This window comes from Polyodon spathula, chromosome 21, assembly GCF_017654505.1.
Source record: "Polyodon spathula isolate WHYD16114869_AA chromosome 21, ASM1765450v1, whole genome shotgun sequence".
Lineage (NCBI taxonomy): Eukaryota > Metazoa > Chordata > Actinopteri > Acipenseriformes > Polyodontidae > Polyodon > Polyodon spathula.
Genome location: NC_054554.1, coordinates 11111075 through 11132584, shown reverse-complemented (window position 1 = coordinate 11132584; position 21510 = coordinate 11111075). Strand labels below are relative to the sequence as shown.

General features: G+C 41.1%; 1 protein-coding gene across 4 annotated transcripts in view; it reads right to left on the bottom strand.

The window, feature by feature from the left end:
• Nucleotides 1-21510, bottom strand: part of LOC121296646 (RNA-binding Raly-like protein) — a 76678-nt gene that overhangs the window by 12961 nt on the left and 42207 nt on the right. For 3 of the 4 annotated variants that reach the window (XR_005947081.1, XM_041222403.1, XM_041222404.1), the window contains exons 3-5: nucleotides 10187-10237; nucleotides 2921-3078; nucleotides 606-719 (exon numbers count right to left, since the gene is read on the bottom strand). Coding sequence is in view for 3 of the 4 variants with exons in the window: in XM_041222403.1 (XP_041078337.1) it covers nucleotides 606-719; nucleotides 2921-3078; nucleotides 10187-10237 (323 nt within the window). In the remaining variant the exon portion in view is untranslated. The remainder of the gene's footprint in view (nucleotides 1-605; nucleotides 720-2920; nucleotides 3079-10186; nucleotides 10238-21510) is intronic. The other variant, XM_041222405.1, reaches the window with a different exon arrangement.

The window sequence follows — 21510 nt, the reverse complement described above, 5'->3', positions numbered from 1 at the left end:
GGGGTTAATTGTTCTAAGGGGAATAAGTCTATAGTTAAAATGGCTAACTTTCTTATTGGTCAAGCTAAATTAGCCATTTTAAAAAGCAGAAAAAACAAACTGAGCAATGTACTGACTGCTGATGTAATATCTGTGTTTAAAGTGTTGGTGGCTTGCAGAGTGCAAATTGATTTTCTGTATTATAAATTAGTACATCAATTGGAGTTGTTCGAAACAGTCTGGGCTGTTGGTGAAGTGGTGTGTGTAGTGGAAGAAGGAAGTTTAATTATGAAGATGTGAGTTTTTAATAAATAATAAATAAATAAATAAAAATATAACAGTCAGTGTATAATAGTGTTTGTGCAAATATGTATATATCTTGTATTGTTATTGAATTGTTTGTTTTAATTTATCATTTATGATAATAAAGATCTTTTTAAAATAAAAAATATCTATCTATCTATCTATCTATCTATCTATCTATCTATCTATCTATCTATCTATCTATCTATCACATATGCTGAATTCAGGGTGGCATAAACAGGAACTATGTTTATATACAGAATTTATGTAAAAATATAAGTCTGTCCATCTGAAGGTGTTTCCTGCCAGCCCAGCACACCCACCTGTCTGGTCTTTCCTCTGTCTGTCCATCCTGTCCAGGTTCTCCAAGAGGCCATCGATCTGCACCTTGATCAGAGTCAGCTCCCTCTTTATGGTCTGCAGCTCATCTGCCTTCACTGCAACAGACAGGAAGAGATTCATCAAGAGGGATCACAGACTGCCATCCTTCCACTCACTGAGATACATGCTCAGCTCAACCATTTGACATTATACTGACCCCCCATTATATAGCCACCCTCGCAGCTATTGCTTCAGAACCAATGTGGACTAATGTGAACCAATAACTTATGCACCACTAAACCGCCACCCAAGCACACAAACCTCCATCACTTAACACCAGCAAGATACTCATAACCATCTAAAATGAAGAAAAATGTTATCTTCTACAGTTCACGGTACAGAACACTTTGATTGCTAACATGCCATTTTTGTGGCACCTGTACTGTTCTTGTCATTAAGTAGTAGGCTATAGAAGAATTGTCAGGTAATGCCTTCATCAGTGTGCATTAGATAAACCTTTATAATCCCCAGCGAAGACTTTGAACAGCCTGTATGGTTCACCCTGCACACCACGTGGCTGTGCTTCTACCAGGTGAGTCACTCGTGATCCCAAGCTTGGTATTACAAAACAGTTATGGGTGCATGCACTTTCCAAAAGTGGTTCTCGCAAAAACAGTGGTGGCACTGCCAGAACATATGGAGACACACCCTTAGTTTCTTTCCAGTTTAAACTCAGATTTTTATGAATGAGTGTGGATTTAACAGCAGTGTTTTCAGATAACTAAGCTAACAGGTGTTCTGCTTCTTTCACTGGATCTTTCCTGTGCTGGAAACCTTCACGGTTTACTAAATTATCAAGTTCTGCAAAAAGCAGAAAAAAAACATAGCAGAAAACTTGTGACCTTTTCTTGCCAAAGGCAAACTAATACCTCTCGAATTTGCTGGCAGTAAAAACTATTAAGATTCATAATAAAAGAGTATAAACAATTCTTATTTGTTATGCACTATTAATTTGGTATAATTGCAGGCCCCAGTTGGCTCCGCTCTATTAAAGAAATGGCCCGCAGAAGGAAACCTCTAATGAAGGCACCATCTGGCCCTACTCAGAGTGCCCCCGAGCTGCTAGAACTGCTTTCCCAATAAAGACATGTCATTACAGAGAACAAGAGAATGCGTTTCCAGGTGAAGCAGAGCCGTGTCAGACACTTCAAAGGGGACCTGCTTCTCTGCAGTGAACAAAACACAGTGCTGTAGTTAAGAGGAGGTATGTGCATTAGAGGCTCCATCTGCGGCAGGGCCGGGCAGGGGCCCTGCACAGGTAATCCTGTAAACAGTGTGAGTATGTGTGTTTCTGTTGTAAATAAAAGGTTTTTCTAAAGTGTGTATTCTGAATTTAAGTTTGGCAGGGATGGAAATGGCTACCTGTAGAAAAGAGGCGGGGATGAAAGCAGCAGGGTGTGCTCCCTGCTGTAGCACCTAAAAAGCATAACCTACTTTATTACACTTTATATTTTTGGTTTCTTTGTTTAAATCTTTTGTTCAATTTTGTTTTATTTAAACAAAAGTACACTAGAAGCGCTGAACTGCAGTCTTCCACCTCTGTGTCTGCTGCTGCCTCTAGCAAGCCTGGCATGCAATGCTACCCGCCCTTTACTGGTTTGTATTCTATAAATAAGGTAAAACATTAAGGATGCATTTATAAAACAACAGAAGTGTAACTTGAAAATATCATATCATATCATATCATAGCATAGCATATCGAGAGAGATTCTTTATACTCTCACGTGAAAGAACAGAATGTACATAATCCTTTTCTTTGACATATGTCAATAAGTCTTATTTACAGGCATCATTTCAAAATAGTGGTTTATAAAATATCAGTTTATTGACTATAATGAAGGACGTCAGAGAGATTTGTCAGAGACCACCTGGGATTTGCTTCCAAGTCTACAGGCTGCGGTCCTCTGTATATGCGATCATCTAGCCCATGATTAAACAGAAAACAAATCCATATCTATTGAATGAAACCCACTATCAGGAGGAGATGTTTTTCACCAAGATAATCCCAGAATGATTACTTATGCCAATCCCTCATATATCAAGATACACAGCAATAAAATACAAATCTTTATAAGAATTAAAACTTCATCAGTCATTTTACATCAGGTGTCTTCTGGGTTATAGCATGTTATTTGCTGAAAGCATGAAACTTTGTCTTAAACCCCCAAATACCAGAATGCCTGCCTCTAAAACTCCTAAGATTGTGATTTGATTGCATTTGCACTCGTCTCTGACCGTTGGCGGTTAGGGCTCTCACATTTTGCTCTGTTGGAGGAGCTGCTTGACCTCCCCTTCGACGAGAGACTCTCTTTGCTCCTCCGGAATGCTGCGTCCGACTGCCGAGACCGCTTGGGCAGGGAGGGGCCGCGTGAGGCAGGAGGCAGGGAGGCTGGGACCCGCTGGTAATCGTACACCCTGCGGAGGACACAACACAAACAGTCAGGCTCGCCAGGGAACAACACATAGACTGGGATAACACAGAAGATTTCATTGTAAACTTGTATGATTAAGCAGGTTATATTTTATACACTCGGTGCTTCGCATGGGCTGATACAAAGGAAAAACTAGCCAGAATTGGACTGAATATTAGATCCATTTTTTTCTGGACATCCAATGCCTTTGTAACCCTTTTGACCAGTCTACTCCAATCTTATATATTCACTGAATCAAGGACCTTCTACAACTGGAAAGGAGAAGCTCCCGTTCAGTTATAAAAAGCACTGTAGCCCTGTAGGTCCAGCAAATGAAGAGAAACTCAAGATTTAAGGTTTGTGTAGAGTTAGACCAAAGACACAGTTTATCTTTACTTCTTTGCGCTGTTTCCAATGATGAAATGAACTCCAAATTGCATGAAACATGTTTGTGAGACCTTTAATAAAGGCCTAGATGTAAGGTGCAGCTAAAACGTGAAAGTGTAAAAAGTTATAAAGATGTAATAAAAAAACTAAATGGCAGAAACACGGCTTAAAAGCACAACAACACGTGTTGTTTTACTGTATTTTTAACCAACATGCTCTTTAATGTTATAATTAAGGTGCACAGTGGGCATTATATTAACCACTATATCTTCACTGTAAGGAAGTTTCAAGAAATAAAGGTACTGGCTATTTTCTCTTACTCTTCAATGTTTATCTGTAGGGTAGCTGTTCTGTGATAGAAGACGGCCTCTCATTAACAAACAGATAAGACTGAAGACTCAATTCTCTAACTCTGACAGCGAGAGAATGGATTAAGTCAACTTAATTAAAACCAGTATTGATCAAGATTTCTAAGCCAAGATAAATAACTGGCAATCCATCAGACGTACAGGTGGCAAGGGTTAGGAGACTGCTGCCAGGACGATGTGCTTCAATACAAAGGAACAAGGGCATTTAATGATGATAATAATAATGGTGCCAGAGCGGTCATTTCCTTTGCACAAGGCTTGGCTTTCTGTGAATGAGAGGGGTTTTGTTTAAGTTTCTGCTACACTGCTGCACCTGTATTTCAGCTAGAGCCAACAACAAAGAAAAGCGCTGTTGACCAAATCAAAACACAAAGACAAAATAAAATGCAGTAGACCAAAAGAATGTTGAGGTAGACAGTGCTGGGGATTACATGTAATGCATTACTGTAATCTGATTACATTTTTTCCAGTAGCTTGTAACTGTAAATTCTTTTTTTTTAAACAGGTACGAAATATGGTAACGCATCATTACATAGTTACTTATCAGTCAGGAAACATGCAATATATTATTTATTAAAGCTTAGATCAGATAACATTATACATGTTTTCACACTGAATGCTGACTGCAGGGAAGCCATGTAAAGCTGCTCTCCCTGTTAGATGAAGCCAAAAAGCAACTGGAGGCTGGGGAGGTGGAGGTGAACTCTGGCACACATCGAGGACGTAATCGATTGAGGTAAGATATAAATCCCTTCCTTGCCGATCAATAGACGTATTGTTTATAGAAAGACAAATTAGATAATAGCTACTTGTCTAAATTTAGACGCGCCTAAAATATGTTTGATGTTAACGTGATTTGATCTAAGGTTAAAGTGTGCTTCCTGTCTGAATGACCGCTTTGTTTCATTTACATTAAAAAAAAGGCTATGGCTAATGAATGACATAGAAATCAGAAAGTGCTTCAACAGTGCAAGTCAAACATGAACATGAACACCTTTCTTATCATCTTGCAGTGTCGGAGCAGGGAACGAGAGGGTTTGATAGCAGGATCTTCAAAGGATTCTTTCAGCTGCTGCCTGACTAAACTGAAGAAAGCTCTGTAAAATGTAAACTGTGCTTGAAACTGAAACTGTAGCTAGTTACTATTTTTTAAAGCAATACGTTACTGTAACTAGTTACAATTTTGTTAAAGTAACTTGTAACTGTTCTAATATAGTTAATTGAACCTGCTAAGAAGCAATGATTTCCATTACATGAGAATAGATGTTGAACTTCATGCTGATCTGAACTCGGCTCTCGCCAAGATAAGCACCAACTAAGACGTAGCTTTGCAGTAAACTAATATGATCCATCTGCATCTCCACCCATTTGCGTTGCTTTCCATCTGATGATGTAGATATCCTTCTGTCTGGTGTTGATTGCTTAAGTGTAATGCTGGCTCTGGGGATCAGCTCATTTTGCCTCCCCAGCGCATCAGCACACACAACGACTGCGATGCTGGCTCCGGGGATCAACCAAATGCAGTCTCCCCAGCGCATCAGCATGACAACCGTCTGGATTGAGCTAAGTAGGGTACATCTCTGGGGTCTTCAAGTGGGCACCTTCCATCCTCGGTGTTTCACTGACTAGCCCATGACACCTCAAGAGGGCTCAACAGTGATTCTGGCGTCCCACCATCACCCCCTTCCATCCCCCACTCAGCTCAGCCCAGCTTACTTATCTGTACATCAGCGTTGCTTTCTTTCTATTGTGCTTGAGATCCCCATCTGGAATCTTTCCGTCTCAACCACAGCCAGTTACTGCTCCTTTCTGCTGCTTCAGATAAGTTCTTCACTGTGCGACGCAATTCTTGGCCACTGAACCCGACGTCTCTTAGAAACCGGGTTGTAAAGTGTGCCACAAATCCACGACAACCCACCTCCACTGGGTAAACTCGGACTCTCCATCCTCGCTGTTCCGCTTCAGTAGCTAGTTGACCATACCAAAGTTTCTTCCTCTCATACGCCTCATCCACAGCATCTTCCCATGGTACTGTTAACTCTACCAGATGAACAAGGCGTGCTGATCCAGAGCACAAGACAATGTTTGGTCGAAAGTTAGTGGTGGCAATCTCAGGTGGAAAAATAAGCCGTTGACCAACATCTGCCAGCATCTTCCAGTCTCTAGCAGCTTCCAGTTGTCCTGGGCGAGGCTTGGTTTTAACAGCTTTTCTTGGTGGTTGCTCTCCTGGATGGAGGAATATTGTCTTTTGTGTGTAATGCTTTGATGGAACTGGTGGCAACTTATTGGTCAGGTTACACTTGTCTTTCAGTGCTAAGGCCAAACATCGCAGCACCTGATCATGGCACCAAGTAAACCGTCCTTGGCTAAGACCCACCTTACAACCTGTTAAAATGTACCTTAATGTTGCAAGTGATGAACACAAAGGTCATGAGGGATCCTCACCCACCCAGAGGTTTAGGTTCTGTGGTGATGAGAGAACATCATATGTTCTCAACTGATCCTGCTCTGTTCCATTGTCCATAGGTCTTGCCAGCCGATCTTGCGTTGTTCCACACTCTCCCATCTCATCCATTCTCCCCGCTTGGCCTGGGAAATGGCCTTTACACACCTGATCCTCTCCTCCTGCTTTTGCACCTCATTGACTACCAGCTTTCTCCACTGAGCTGGGGTTGCCTTGTGCCATGTAGGAGGGGCTGAACTGAGACCAAAACCTCCTTTTCCATGCTTCACTTGCCCCATAATATCTCCGATTCGAAGGGCAGCCTTAGTGTCTTCCACAGCTTTCTTTGCCGTCCATTTTCTTCTAGTTTTCAACACAGGTGCTGCCTCCCTTACGCATTTGTCACGTAAATCTACTAATGTCATTTCCAGTCGGACTTTGGCGCACTTAAACTCCTCGGTTAGAGCAGAGATTGGTAGCTGCAGTATTCCTTTACCATAAAGTCCCACTCTGCTGAGGCAGCGTGGAACTCTCAACCATTTCCTGACGTATGAACTGATTAAAGCTTCCAGCTTTTCAACTGTTGTCAAGGAAACCTCGTACACAGTCAGTGGCCATTAACCAAGTTAAGACCTGTTTGGAATAAACAGGACTGGAATGGATCTCAAGGCACAGAATTGAATACCACTGAACTAGACCCACTAAATGTCATAAAATACTAAGGGAAACTTAAAAAGGCAAAAGGACATTTGGAGTTAATAACTCTTTCAGCAGTTATTAATTATCTATTTTAATTTAATAATATTTGTTTAACCTTGCTTAAGTATGTTCTAGTCTTGTTTTCCCAGTTATATAGATCATTACAGTTTTGAAAAAGTGCTTTTATGACAAAGTGTAGCAGCTTCCTTTGTAACAGCTTTTGAATGTAGTTTTGAAATGCCCATTCTCATTCTGGCAGTAGTTTTTCAAAGACTGAAAGTGCTTTGCAGGATGAGCGCTTCTGTTATTCAAGCGTGTGGCTCTGTGCTGCTCAATATTTTTTTACGTCAGCCCCTTGGACATGGGAGAAGGGGGGAGCAGATCATGTGATCGGACTCTGATCAATCATAACTAAATACTCCTACATCAAAGAATGATAGCGTTCAAAGTTGTATTGTGAGAGTTCAGCTGTACAGCAATTGAAGATGAGAAGCTGCTGTAGAAGGTTGGTACATTAGCATGTTTCAGTGGTTAGTTCTGCAGCAGCTGAGAGACACGATTCCCCACCCTGTGGGAAGTTATTAGTCATCAGGCTTTATTATTTTCAGGAGAGTGCAGACCCTGCTGCATTTAAAGCTAGGTCAAGGTCTTTCTTTTGATGTACTTATTTATTTTTATCCAATTATTTTACCCCTGATTTCCTCCCCAATTTATCCCAGGTTGGCAGTCAAAATGTCTTACCACAGCTCCTGGACTAAAATAAATTAAAAGAGGAAAACCTTAGCAAATAAAAACAGTTAATCAATTTAAGGCTGTTTAAATTAGTCTGAAATTACATCGGGTCAATATGACCCACAACATAACAGATGTACCTAAATTCTGAACATGATAGGAGGGTTAAAATGTTTCTTCACCACAGCAATTCACCACATAGCTCAGGAACACTGTAGGTTCTGTAGGCATCGTCCTTAAAAGCATGGCTTGAAAATAGAGATTTCATTACTGTGTTGATGTGATTGTGTAGTACCAGGCACCATGTTTTAAAAAGTGTTTCTTTAAATGCTTCACAGTGAAAGAAAAGATCACACGATACAAGGGTTATAAAATAATTCTGTTTGTTACAACAACTTTATGAAGCAGTTGGTTGGTTCTTAATTTGTGTTTTAAAAAAAATGTTTTCATAGTTAACTGTGAAGTGCTTTGTAATTATTTGCCTTCAGAAGTGTTCTGTACTGTAATTGTTGCATTGTATCGAGCGCCAGTATGGGGAGAGCAATGGGTTCATGTGCAAACTCCTTTAACTAAATTAAAATGTTCCCTGGTCCCAGGCCCTTGAAAGATACCAATACCACACTTTGTATTGTAATTCCAATTAAGCCTGTGTGCTATAAATAACTCTTGTCACTTTCAATCTTTGTTTCACAGACACAGTCCATGGCTAACTAATTATTAACGAAAGAAGACAGAGGGCAGTTTGTACAGGAGGAAAAAATTTAACCTAAAGATTCTGTAGGCCACAATTCTTCCCACTCCCCGCTCTAACCACGAGGTCACTTACTGTCCCATTTTGTAACCTCCTTTCCTTTTTCTTCAGCACCAACTACTAGACCACACTGCCTCTCGTTCCCTCAACTCTAACCACTTAGCTACACATTTTCTCATTTCTTCATCTACAAACACTAGACCAAACTGTCTGTCTGTCCCACAGCTCTAAACACTAGGCCACTTTGCCTCCAAGACCCTCAGCTCTCATCACCACTAAACCACATTGCTTTCAAGCCCCCCAGCTCTAAATACTACACAGTGTCCCAGTCCCTCTAAGCCTCTAACCATAATACTACAGTACCTGAAGTGGTTGCTTCAGCTTCAGTATTTGTATTTGTACAAAAATGCAGCCCTCATGAGGCTGAGCTATTTAAAAAAATCAGATGTTCACGCTTTACAGGCTTTTTGTAGCCCATTTAAAAGCATTTGAAATCTTGTCTCGCAATTGTACCCTGGGGTTAGACACAGAGTCACTCAGTGAGACAGACAGTGAATTAACAACATTTAGTAGCAAGCAAAGCATATGGAGGTTGGGGGGGAAAAGTCATTATTAACATAACACACAATTAAGTATGGGCAGAACATTTGGATCAAATTACAGGTACATTAACTACTCAAGGTTACACTGTAGATACCATTTACTGATATTCACGACATGCACCAAGCACACAATTAAGTTATTGTAGGTGTGTGTACTGAATAATTTAGTGTAGCTAGTGTATATGAAAATGTGGATATTCGCATTTAAATAAATAATTACACCATTTGTTCAAAATTATACAGGATGTTACATTATCTGTAGGGTCTCTCACTGTATAGGAAGGTGTCATCTCGTGCAGTTGGGGCGAGAGGTTCTGCCCAATACAAAGCGCTTGTAGTTAAGAAAATAATTTGATAAGCATTATGTGTCGTGTACTTTTAATCACTATGTTGGTTTGAAGTGTGCAGTTTTGAAAGAAAACCATATACCAAAAACATGGTACTGCACAAGGTTAAAGAAAATTTTCAGTTTTGTTGTCTTGCTTTCCAGGAAGTCTGTTACTGATTTACTTCCTAGGTCATTTCGTCCCAGCAGTGTCTCTGAAGTCAAACCATTCATTGGCTGCAAAGCAGGTCTGTCATTATGGGATGCAGCTGGTTGGTTACTGACACGAAGGGGTGAGGACATTCTCTAGACAAAATGATCCAGGAAGTACATTTGAGAAATACTGAATATAGTGAATTGACATGTGTGGCAGGGAACTATTTTGTTAGCCACGCATGAACTACTATACAACATATATAAATTCCTATGTCAACCAGAAAAGCACAGGAAATGACAAGTTAAACAGGAAGCAGTAGTTTAAACATTTTAAATCTGTAGTGTGACACATGAAAAATCTACATATACAGTGCCGTTACACTTTATTAATAGAATGCTGTTAGCAAGCTGATAGGGAGTTGTACATTGCAATTTAAAGCGCAGCCTGCTGTCCACAGCTGTGTTTTTATTTCTAAGCATATGAACATACAGTATCTGTTCCTATTTCTGGGAGGGGAAGCAGAGGTGAAAGGCTGATAGTCCCAGGGGGGATCAGTGGACAGCCAGGCAACTCAGGATGATATATCTTAGCTCCCCTGTTTCGTGATTATAAGTAGCTAAGACGTGATGGAGCACAGAGGTGACATACCTGTCATAAAAGTCATCCTGGTAACAGTCGTAGTCCAGGTCAAAACTGCTCCTGTGGAAAGGAACATGGTGAAGTCAGCATGGAAGTGTGTGTGGGGGGGGGGGGGGGGGGGGGGACACTCACGAGAGCCTGTAGAGGACAGAGAGGATAGAATTTCTAATTTCAGTCAACACCTCTGCCTGCTTAGCCCAATCCCAATACATACTGCTTTGATTCATGGAGTGCTGTAGTAATTCCACAAATGAGGGTGGCTGAAAGAACAAGAAGCCCACAAAGGGGATGTTTGTGGCCATCCTAACAAGAGAAATAAACACAGCACTCGGGGAGTATTCCATTTATATCCAGGTACAAAGTATGGGAAATTAAAGTATGATTCAACCACTGAGTTTGAAGAAATTTAAAAAGAGTTCCATGGCCCCATAAACTCAAGACAATAGAAGGCATGTGAAAGTTACCTGGGGCTCTTTTAAATTGCAACACTGCATGCCTGCTTGTCACCAAGGTATAGCCTATTGTTTAATGTTTGACTAAGATCTCTTCTCTCCACCGTTCACATAAACAGCTCAATATTATTTCCCCAGGTGTGTTTTTTGTCTGTTTTGTCTTGTGAATTTTGTCTTATGAATTAATGCTCATGAAAAGGCTACAGTCAGACATGGTGCCAATCAGCAATGACCAGTCCACTCTCAGCTCTGTCACCTCAATCCTGACCTAAACACCACATGCCAATCAGATAACCATGCTGAGGGTTTAAGTGGACTATAGTCCATTCAGGAGATCTTTGCTGTAAAGTAACCTGCTGTCTGCTCTCTAAAATGAATGCTGGAAACCATGTCTGGGTTTCCATATACCTGCTGGGTGCCCAGTAAGAAGCTAATAAACATGTATTTGTTTCAAGTCCCAAACTGGTCGGCAGAAATTATAGATCAAATTGATGGACACTATCACAAAACTTTAAGCTGTGGGTTATTATTTGTTGTGCCTCTTTTATGCTATTCAAAATTAAAACATAATTTTGCCCCAATGAAAGAGGTTTAATTTTCATGACTTTCCTAAAGAATATCTAAAGCACATTTTAGTACAGTACAGTGCTCCACCTTTATAAGATTGCCCTTTATATCGTGAAAATATACTTCAGATGCCATTCCTCAAGCTCCTGACTATAGCTACTGTGGGAGCACATTATCAATATGTTTTGGTCCCATGATGGTATGAAAGTGGGCAAACTAAACACCATGGAAGGCCCTATCTTGGAGAACGGAGGGGAAGTCCTGTTCCCATACCCATTTGCCTAATGCTCAGTAAGCAGGCTGCCTTGTATCACTTCAGGTACTGATTATTTAGTACGGTTATTTACACAGCAGGATGCAATAATCAAGCAAGTGGGCTTCAGCAGCAGTGATCATGCGATTGCCTTGGGGGTGATGTGTTTAGTAAACATGCCATGAAATTCACAGCGGCATATCAAGTGCTGAATAATTACTTCTTAATTGAAGCTCCTGGTATACAGCAACTTTGTTTACAGTTTTGGCCAATGACACTCAGTTGTCTAAACTTGACTTATATCATAGGCTAGCCAGAGATCTTCACTCATACCATTGTTCATTATGTTATTTTAATAAGCTTAAGCTTTGACAGCAAAAAGATAGGCAGTGCATTTGTCTGTGTTTCTTTCAGGATGGTGCATTTAATAAAATTAAGGTTTTTTTTTTTTTTTTTTTTTTTTAAAGCATTCTTTGTGATAATATATATTAATCATACAGAATAGAAGAGGTAAGAAAAGTGTTTAGAACTCTTGCAATGTACTGAACCATGTGCTGCAATCACTTGATGAGGAATCTGAAGTGATAACTATGATAACTTTACAAAACACAAACCACATCAAACAACAAAGCTCTGAGAAAGGTCAAACACCAACAATTTCCTCACACAATGGAGGTAATCAATAACTGTCATTCTTCAAGTAGATCAGTTGATTGGAGGAAATATATATTTTATCCAGAAGACACTCCCGGGGATAAAGAATGCAATGAGCAAGCTCTCCAAGCCCCTGATGAAATGGTTTGAGTTGCACTGAGAGGCAGCACAGTAAGATTCAGGAGAGCTGGCGTAAACTGCCTGATTGCTGCAGAGGGAAAATACCATCTAAAATGCTAAGCACGGTTCCTGAAGAACTATGGTACTAATAGAGATGACAATGACAGAGATGACTCTAATCCACAAGCTATGTGTTTCAATAAGGTGATGGATGATCTGCGCAGAGGACTTGCAAGGGGTGAAATATATTCACTGTTAACAGCCTGGGCAAGGAACTGTGAGCTGCTCTCCTGTTCTCACACTGGAATTGATGCAAGTATTTACCAAAGCACAAATGAATTGGAGAGAAAGTACAGAAATGTCTTGAAAATGCTGTTCTTTCTGTGCCAGCTCTGAAGGTGGTGTGTAATAATAATGGCACATACAAGCTATTCAACACCAGGCACTGATGTTATATATCGGAGTTGGCTGGATTGAGTTGTTGTGTGAATAAATTGTTTGTGAGATTAAATGCACGCATGGTCATGGATTCATTCAAAGGACAAGATGAAGGTGGTTTCAAAAGCTTGCGTTTTTTAAATATATTAGTCTGCCGATCTGTAGTATAAATACACTACAGATCCAGGATAGAACTTCAACCCGCTGGGGACCATCTTCTAAGAGGTGAGACCTCCAGTTCTGTCAATGAGGTCTCCCATGCCAGGTGCTTGGGCAATTTAAATGGTTTCGAATTTTTGGTTGTGATTCTCTTAACCTTTAGGTTGGGGTGACAGAGAGAGGCACAAAACGCCCTTGAAAATGTCAATGACAAAATGATTCATGATTAATACAAAAATGCAACACAGATACATGAAAGCACTGTAATGAGGAACTCGAAGACACTTCACGGTATGTGTGACAGAGATTGAATGACGCTTGGTGTTAGATCTCCTTCCCGACCGGTGAGGGCACTAGAAAGAAGGAACAGAGTAACCTTAAACAAATGGCAAGACAATTTATTCCGAAGGGTTGGTGGAAGTCGGCCATTTAGGAAAGGGGCGGAGCTACGGTACCCAAGCTCACTGACCCGGACGGTAAACAGCGTGGCATCTGAGGATTGGAGGAGCGGAAGCGCTCGTTAACCTAGGGGTCATGGGTGAGGGTATAAATAGGGGGGCGTGGCTTTGTGATCTGTTCCTTTGCATATGGTTAAGCCAAATAACCAAGAAGGAGCCCATCTTGTGTATACTAAAAACCGTGAGTGTTCTGCTTGTCTGTGTATTAACACTGTTTGTCTTGTGTGTCGTTTTTCACCAAGAATACTGAGCACGATCTGGAGCTGCAGCCGCAGGCCAGCGTAAAACCCGGATATCACCACTAACCTTTTCCACTTTTTGCACCACGAGCACTAAAATCACGCACTGTAAGAATTGTGTGTGTGTTATGTGTTTTGTGTGGGTGAAAGAACTGGACTTTGGGTTACGGGTCAAACCCGTGGGATTATAATCAGAAGTGATACATGCCGCTGTACCACTTCCAACATTATTATTATTTACAGGTTTGCTATAAGGCTCTGGACATTGAATTCATTTAATAAACACCCTTGCACCGTGGTTAATTAAAGTTTGCAACAACAACACTACTACACTATTACGATACTAATAATACTGAGCTTGTTATCTGAATGTTGGGGAGTGATTGTTTAATTTACTTCATTGTTGAAATTACTTCAAAACAAATGACATGTTTGTTTTGTAAATCAAACAAAAAAAAAAAAAGAAAATGACCATGTACAGCATTTACATTGATAACGAATTGTGGCAGGCTGGCGAGTGGATAGAGGCCCAGAGACAGACTGCAGTTCAAAAAAATAACTATTTTATTATAAATAAACAAAAATAAAGTGCACAAGGGCAAAATAACAGATACTCAAACACAAATAAAGCAAAAACAAAACTCACAAAAATAAAGTTTCCAGGCTGGGCAATGCCTTCACTGGATTTAGAAAATTCAAAAACCACAAAACAAACACCAACCTGCTTCCTCAGCTCCCTCTCTCCAAATGAGAAGCAGAGGCCTCCTTTTATATCAGGTGGCTGGGCGCTGATTGATCGTTAATCAACCTAATCAACTAATCAACCCCAGCCACCTGAACATAATAAACCCAGGCAGGTAGGGGAAGTTAACCCCATCCCTGCCAATTTAAAGGGCAGAGCTTTGCTCTGCCACACACCTCCCCCCATGTACAAAGTACACTGGCCGCAATCGGCCAACTCCCCCCTTCCCCCCACCCTCCCCACCCCCCTCCCCCCAAGAGTCCAATTATGTCCCTTGGGTGGGCTGTTATGGTGGGTGGTGGTGGGCGGGGTTGATGTCGGAGCCCCCAAGCCTTCTTTGGTTGAGGGGGGCCCCGAATCTCCAAGGTAGCACGGCGACGGCGGCCCGGGTCCCTCTGGTGGGAGAGGCGGCGACGGCGGCCCGGGTCCCTCTGGTGGGAGAGGCGGCGACGGCGGCCCGGGTCCCTCTGGTGGGAGAGGCGGCGACGGCGGCCCGGCTCCCTCTCGGGCTCTGAGAGCGGCGACGGCGGCTCCTCCCTCTCGGGCTCTGAGAGCGGCGGCGGCTCCTCCCTCTCGGGCTCTGGGAGCGGCGGCGGCTCCTCCCCCCTCTCTGGCTCTGGGAGCGACGGCAGCTCCTCCTCCCTCTCTGGCTCTGGGAGCGACGGGGCTCCTCACCCCTCTCTGGCTCTGGGGACGACGGCGGCTCCTCACCCCTCTCTGGCTCTGGGAGCGACGGCGGCTCCTCACCCCTCTCTGGCTCTGGGGACGACGGCGGCTCCTCACCCCTCTCTGGCTCTGGGAGCGACGGCAGCTCCTCGCCCCTCTCTGGCTCTGGGAGCGACGGCAGCTCCTCACCCCTCTCTGGCTCCCAGGAAGGCGGCTCACCCCTCTCTGGCTCTCGGGAAGGCGGCTCACCTCTCTTTATTGGAGTGACCGGTGGATCTCCCATGTCTACCGCCAGGTAATTAACCACCATGAGGGCAACCTCTGGGAAGGAGGCCGGGTGGTGCTGTTCCTCCCACTGTTCCCACCTCTCCCCATCTCGACGCCACAGCGTGTTGATAACTATGGGGAGATCGTGGACGAGGTCTGCCTCAGGGTGCATCAACCAGTCCCAGATCTCCTGGGACGGTGGTGAAGGTGGTGGTGCTGGAGGTAGTGGGGTGGCCCCTGATGCCCGGGGTGAACACGGCACCTCTTCCTGGGCCTGGTTGTAGGGGCATCCTGCCCAGTTGTGGCCGTCCTCCTCACACCGGCCACACCAGTTTGCCGGTGGCATGTCTGGGCAGGACCGCCAACGATGGTCCTCCTTCCCACACCAGGAACACCAGGGGAAGAGGCTGGCTGGGTCCTCCAGTGGTGGCTGCAGCAGCTTACATTTCTTCAGCTGCTGCTTGTCCTGCCTTTTCCACTGTCTGCTCTTCTTTCCCATTTTTTTTTTTCAAAAAAAAAAAAAATAAATAAATAAATACTGCTCTGAGCCTCTAGGTGGCGCTATCCCACTTCTGACACCAAATGTGGCAGGCTGGCGAGTGGATAGAGGCCCAGAGACAGACTGCAGTTCAAAAAAATAACTATTTTATTATAAATAAACAAAAATAAAGTGCACAAGGGCAAAATAACAGATCCTCAAACACAAATAAAGCAAAAACAAAACTCACAAAAATAAAGTTTCCAGGCTGGGCAATGCCTTCACTGGATTTAGAAAATTCAAAAACCACAAAACAAACACCAACCTGCTTCCTCAGCTCCCTCTCTCCAAATGAGAAGCAGAGGCCTCCTTTTATATCAGGTGGCTGGGCGCTGATTGATCGTTAATCAACCTAATCAACTAATCAACCCCAGCCACCTGAACATAATAAACCCAGGCAGGTAGGGGAAGTTAACCCCATCCCTGCCAATTTAAAGGGCAGAGCTTTGCTCTGCCACACGAATATATTGATGAAGAATATTAAACAGCTGTCTAGAGTTCTAGTTATTTGCTTCGGACACAAATTACATGAAACGGTAACAAATGTTTTAACATGTTTCAACAGTTCTAGTGTTACAAGATGACAAATGTAGCAACATTCGCTACAGCACATAAACTTGGCTTCTCTGTGCTCACTATTTCCCATATGATTTGTTAAAAGCTTCAATGTACCTCTGTAGAAGCTGGCAGCACAGCTCGCGAAACGTTAGGATTATTGTCTATCAACAGTTCCAGTGTCGTCTTAATTTGGGGATTTATTTGACTTATCTGTGTCGCTCTGTTTTGGAAGAATAATGAGATTCAAGGTATTAACACACACACACATATACTGTATATATAGCCTGCACTGCCAGGTAATGCTCTTTCTGGTTCAGGTAATGCTCCGTCTGGTTCAGGATTTCAGCTAGCCAGCCAACTTCAACAGCAACTGCCATTAGATGTAGATGTAGTTTGATATGAAGAAATGTCACTGTTGAAGGCGCTAGCTGAAACGTTTGTCAACTTAACTTAGTTTCTTATGAGCGTCACTTCACAATTCTGATTATGCTTTTTGAAGAAGTTATGGATGATCAATAAAAAGTGCAACAAAAAAAAAAAATCAGAGCTGGAGGTTACAGGCAAATCCAATGGGAGCTTCGTAACCGTGAAGTCAAGCTTTCTGGAAGAACTGTATAAACCTTGGTGAGAACAAAGCCAATTGAGTTCTGTTTCTATAAGCTTGTGAAGAATCCTCCTGGTGATGGAAAGAGCTGACATCGCATCTTAGTCAATATTAAGGTTTGTCATGTGACTACAGGAGGAGGTAGGATAAGAAGCATACAACAACATAGGCTGTAGAAATATTATAATCCTTATATGTAACATATTTATCCTTTATTTGTTAACACAAAGACCGAGCTTTCTTTCTTTATAAATATCAAAAGCCAAGAAGCAAAAGTGTCACATTCAATTCCTGTTGTACATGAACTCTCATTATAATGATAATCACAGCAGATGGGAGACACTTGACAGAAATGTTCTCATAATGATGTTGAATTACTGTCAAATTAAGCATGAACTACTGACAATGCTCCAATCAATAACTAATAAGCTCTCATGGGTAGCATGTCTAGTAAGAGCATTTTCATGTGTCACTATGACCTTTCAATTTTCTGACCTCTACATTTCATACATATTTTGAATGTGCAAATCGAGGGAGCTGTGTAAAAAATGAATTTGTAGTGATATACTATTTCATCCAAATGTGTTTTGTTCCTGCCTCTCTTGGTCACATGGGCTTCACAGCTGCTGGGTTTTGCAACTAGAGACAAAAGTGCCAGGGCTTAGCAAATGATTAAGGACCATTTTGTACCCCAAGGTGATTGCACCTCAACACATCTGAGAGTTGAGTTAATGGGAATGTCAAGCTTCTACTGTAAAAACTGCTGCTGGTTTAAATTCTAATTACCTCTATTATATGCTAGCTTCTGTCAGTGCAGTTTTCTGCCCTATTAGAAAATGCTTGTCACCAACTGAACCCCCCCCCCCCCGCAGCAAGCAGCAGCAATTTGCTGATACCTCATTGCTGCCGCTATTGGACAGCTGGGTCACTAAAGGCTAATTGATTTTTTTTTTCTTCGTAATTTCATTTTTAGGAAGGCAATCCATTAAGCACGACTTGTTATAAATTATTTGACTCTGGCAGATCTCAAGGGGACCAGGAGGCATGACGTTTGGAGTTCTATACTTTCCACCTGCAGGCTCCCATCCTGTCGGAGAAAGACCTGGTTTGACTGAGCTAAATGATTTGTTGTTTTTATAAGACTTGTACTACCCTAATACCTATACTAATAAAACTGAGTTGAGTTTTATGGGTGTTTTTGAGTTATTTGTAGTCTTTCTGTTTTAATCTTTTTGTTAGTCATTCACCCTAGTTTAAGGGGTAAGCTCAGGGGAAATCTCAGGGGTAAGCTCAGGGGAAAGCTCAGGGGTAAGGTCAGTGGGTATCCTACTATCCCACCACCAAGCCAATCACCTCTTTACACCCAATGCAATGCTCCCTGTGGGATGTGTTACTTTATGCAGACTGGGGTTCTTCACTGAAACATTGTGAAACCTGTTCACTGTCAGGTTTTGCAAATTAATCCGATAACGGAAGGAGATATCAATGCAAACAATAGGAAATCTAAAAGGTGAGTAATATATTACACAAAGAGCCCTGTTATATTGACAGCACAGACCGGTTAAATTTGAGTTCTTACTAATAGATAACCAGGAACATATCTCTTTCTAAATGCCAGCGCCAGAGTTGGGATTAAATACTTTTTTTTCAATTAAATTCTAATTCCACCTCCACCTAAATTCAATCTGGTCAATTCCAATTCCACCCATAAATATTCAATTCCAATTCTATTGCCTTCAATTCCATTTCAATTCCAATTCTATTTCCTTCAATTCCAATCCATGAAATAATACAAATAATGTAGAGACATACAATAGCTTGCATTCACCTTTCTTCTGTTATTGCAATTGTTCTTAATATAGAAATAAATATGATGTACAGTAGTATCATAATGTACATGTGCAAATGCATCAGACCTGAGACAATGAGTTGTAAATATGGTTTGTGAAAAGTACCAGTATAATACAAATTATAGAAAGTATTATTTGAATAATTAAGCACATTTTGCAGAAATAAAATATTATTTGAAAATATTTCAATTCAGATTGCAGAAGCTATTCAAATTATATTTAAAGACACTTTGTGGGAAGCAATTATTATTTCAAAATATTGAAATATGGGTAAAGTAGTTGAAATAAATAGAAATGCTTTAAGCTCTTCAGAAATATGTAACTGTAACATAGAGCAATTAAAGCCAAATTATTACGATGCATTCTAAGCAGGTAAGACCTGGGGCTCGTTTCTGTATCACCTCCGAACATGATGCGTTCTCGTGTGTTTCTATAAACCTGGCAGATCTTAACTGCTGTCGCGTCTGAATACGACAGAGAGGCTAGAACGCTGTATTACCTGGCAAATACGCAACGCGAATGGTCTGGGAAATTGCATTCACGTGCAAAACTATTTCTGTAGGAGACATGTCCTAAAACACATTTTAAAACTAACCTTTATGTAATTGTATATACACACAAATAATGCAGTCGTTCGGAAGTGCACCATTCACACAGATTGTATTACATAGCATTATAGTTAAACAGGTATATACAACCATCAATCAATCAATCAAATTTTATTCTGTATACCATCTTTCAAGGTGGGCCACCTTCACAAAGCGCTTAAAATTAAAACAGTTCAATACAACGAAAAGTCATAAAAATTATGAAAACCATACAAATATAATAAAAAAAACTCAATAAAAATAGTAAGTAATAAAAAGATAATATCCATCATATAGAAATTACACCTGTCAGAATGCACGTGACACATTAAACCATTTAAACAAAAGGATATTAATTCCTAAGGGAATTCCTAAGGGTATGTGTTTGGAGACGAGGGAGGGCGGAATCAGAAAAAAATAGCTGAAAAAGGAACAATTATAGCAGACCAGCTTACAAGTCCTGTTCAATGAATTTGAGAATAATAGGAATTGTTATTTTCGAAACTGAACAGAATAACTTTTTCAGCAAAAAAAAAAAAATGGACAAATAGCAAATAAAATGAGTGCTGTTGCTGCTGTGAAGACTATAACGTGGCTGCAAGCAAAAAAGAAATGGACATATTATAGTAGCTTAACCTGTAAAAACATCAGCAGTGAAGACGTGAGAGTGAGCAAACAGGCAGGGGCCCCCCACCCTGCTACAATCTATCTGCAGAAGACGGGAGTATGGAGCGCCATTTGTGCCAAAACTATCTGGCTGTTAGTTTGTCTATTTGTTTGTCAATTTGTCAATTTGTCAATTGGTCAATTTGTCCAGAAATTCGTCCATAAATTTGTCAATTCATACAGTAATTCATAAATGTATTTGTTAATTCATCTAATAATTAATTTGTCAATTAATTAATACGAAAGGCTGTACGGACCTGCAATTTCCCAACCAACCAGACAAACTTCCCAACAACCAGACAAACTTCCAACTGTCAATCTCGCACTGTGCTGAAAACACTGCAACCTTTCTAGCCAATGGGAGCACACACTAATATTTTAATCAATGAATATCCAGCCTCACTCAAAACTGCTTCAGCCAATAATATTTAGAAGGGCTTGTTAATATTTTATGTTGTAATGTTATGTTATTATAAAGTAACCGGTGTTACCAGACTGTTAAATGATTTAATCAGTACGCTTCTTTAGAGCGATGTTTCTGCACATGCGCCAACAAACGGGACAGTGTTCAGAAAATAGCATTTTTCATAATAACTACGCATTGTCATAATTTGCTAATGTTGCCATTTTCTTCAAAATGCCTTGGGCAAATGTAAAATCTACTTCAAAAGTTGTATGCATTTTTTTAACATGACGAAAACCAGGCTAGAAAGGTTGCAGTGTTTTCAGCACAGTGCGAGATTGACAGTGGGAAGTTTGGTTGTTGGGAAGTTGGTCTGGTTGATTGGAAATTTGCAGGTCCACACAGCCTTTCATATTAATCAATTGACAAATTAATTAATTAATTATTTGATGAATTAACAAATACGTTGTATGAATGGACAAATTTATGGACGAATTGCTGGACAAATTGACCAATTCACAAATTGACAAATTCATGAATTGACAAACAAATTGACACGCTAACGGCCGGATAGTTTTAACACAAATGGCGCTCCATAAGGGAGTCATGCTAGTTTTGGGGACGTCTACTACTGACGGTGTTCCAGAAGGATGTGACACTTTGCCATCTCATGTCCCAACTGTGAAATCATCAAATATGATGCACACACATCTTCAGCTGAGGTTTACTCTTGCTGATGCTCTCTGTCACTGTAGTTGTCCCTTCCGATGTCTTAAATAAACCTCATGAATTAAATGAGTTGTGTTTGTCCACTTTCACAACCCGGAAACTCTGAAAATTCTATTTTTACATTAAGTCACGTGGTATCGGTGGAATTCGACAGGTAATACGATTGACTAATTTGGCTGTCATTATAGGGAAACACTAACTCTATTGTATATTCTGCTCCTGACTTCATATTCACCTTATACGATGTCGGATTAGAATATAAAAACGACCCCCTGTCCCTGTTAACTTTTAATCAATAACCAGTTCTACCTGCTGTGGTGTTCATTCTCAGGAGACCTGGGGCAAACCAACAATTAGCTGATAAATCTGTCTTAATAATATTG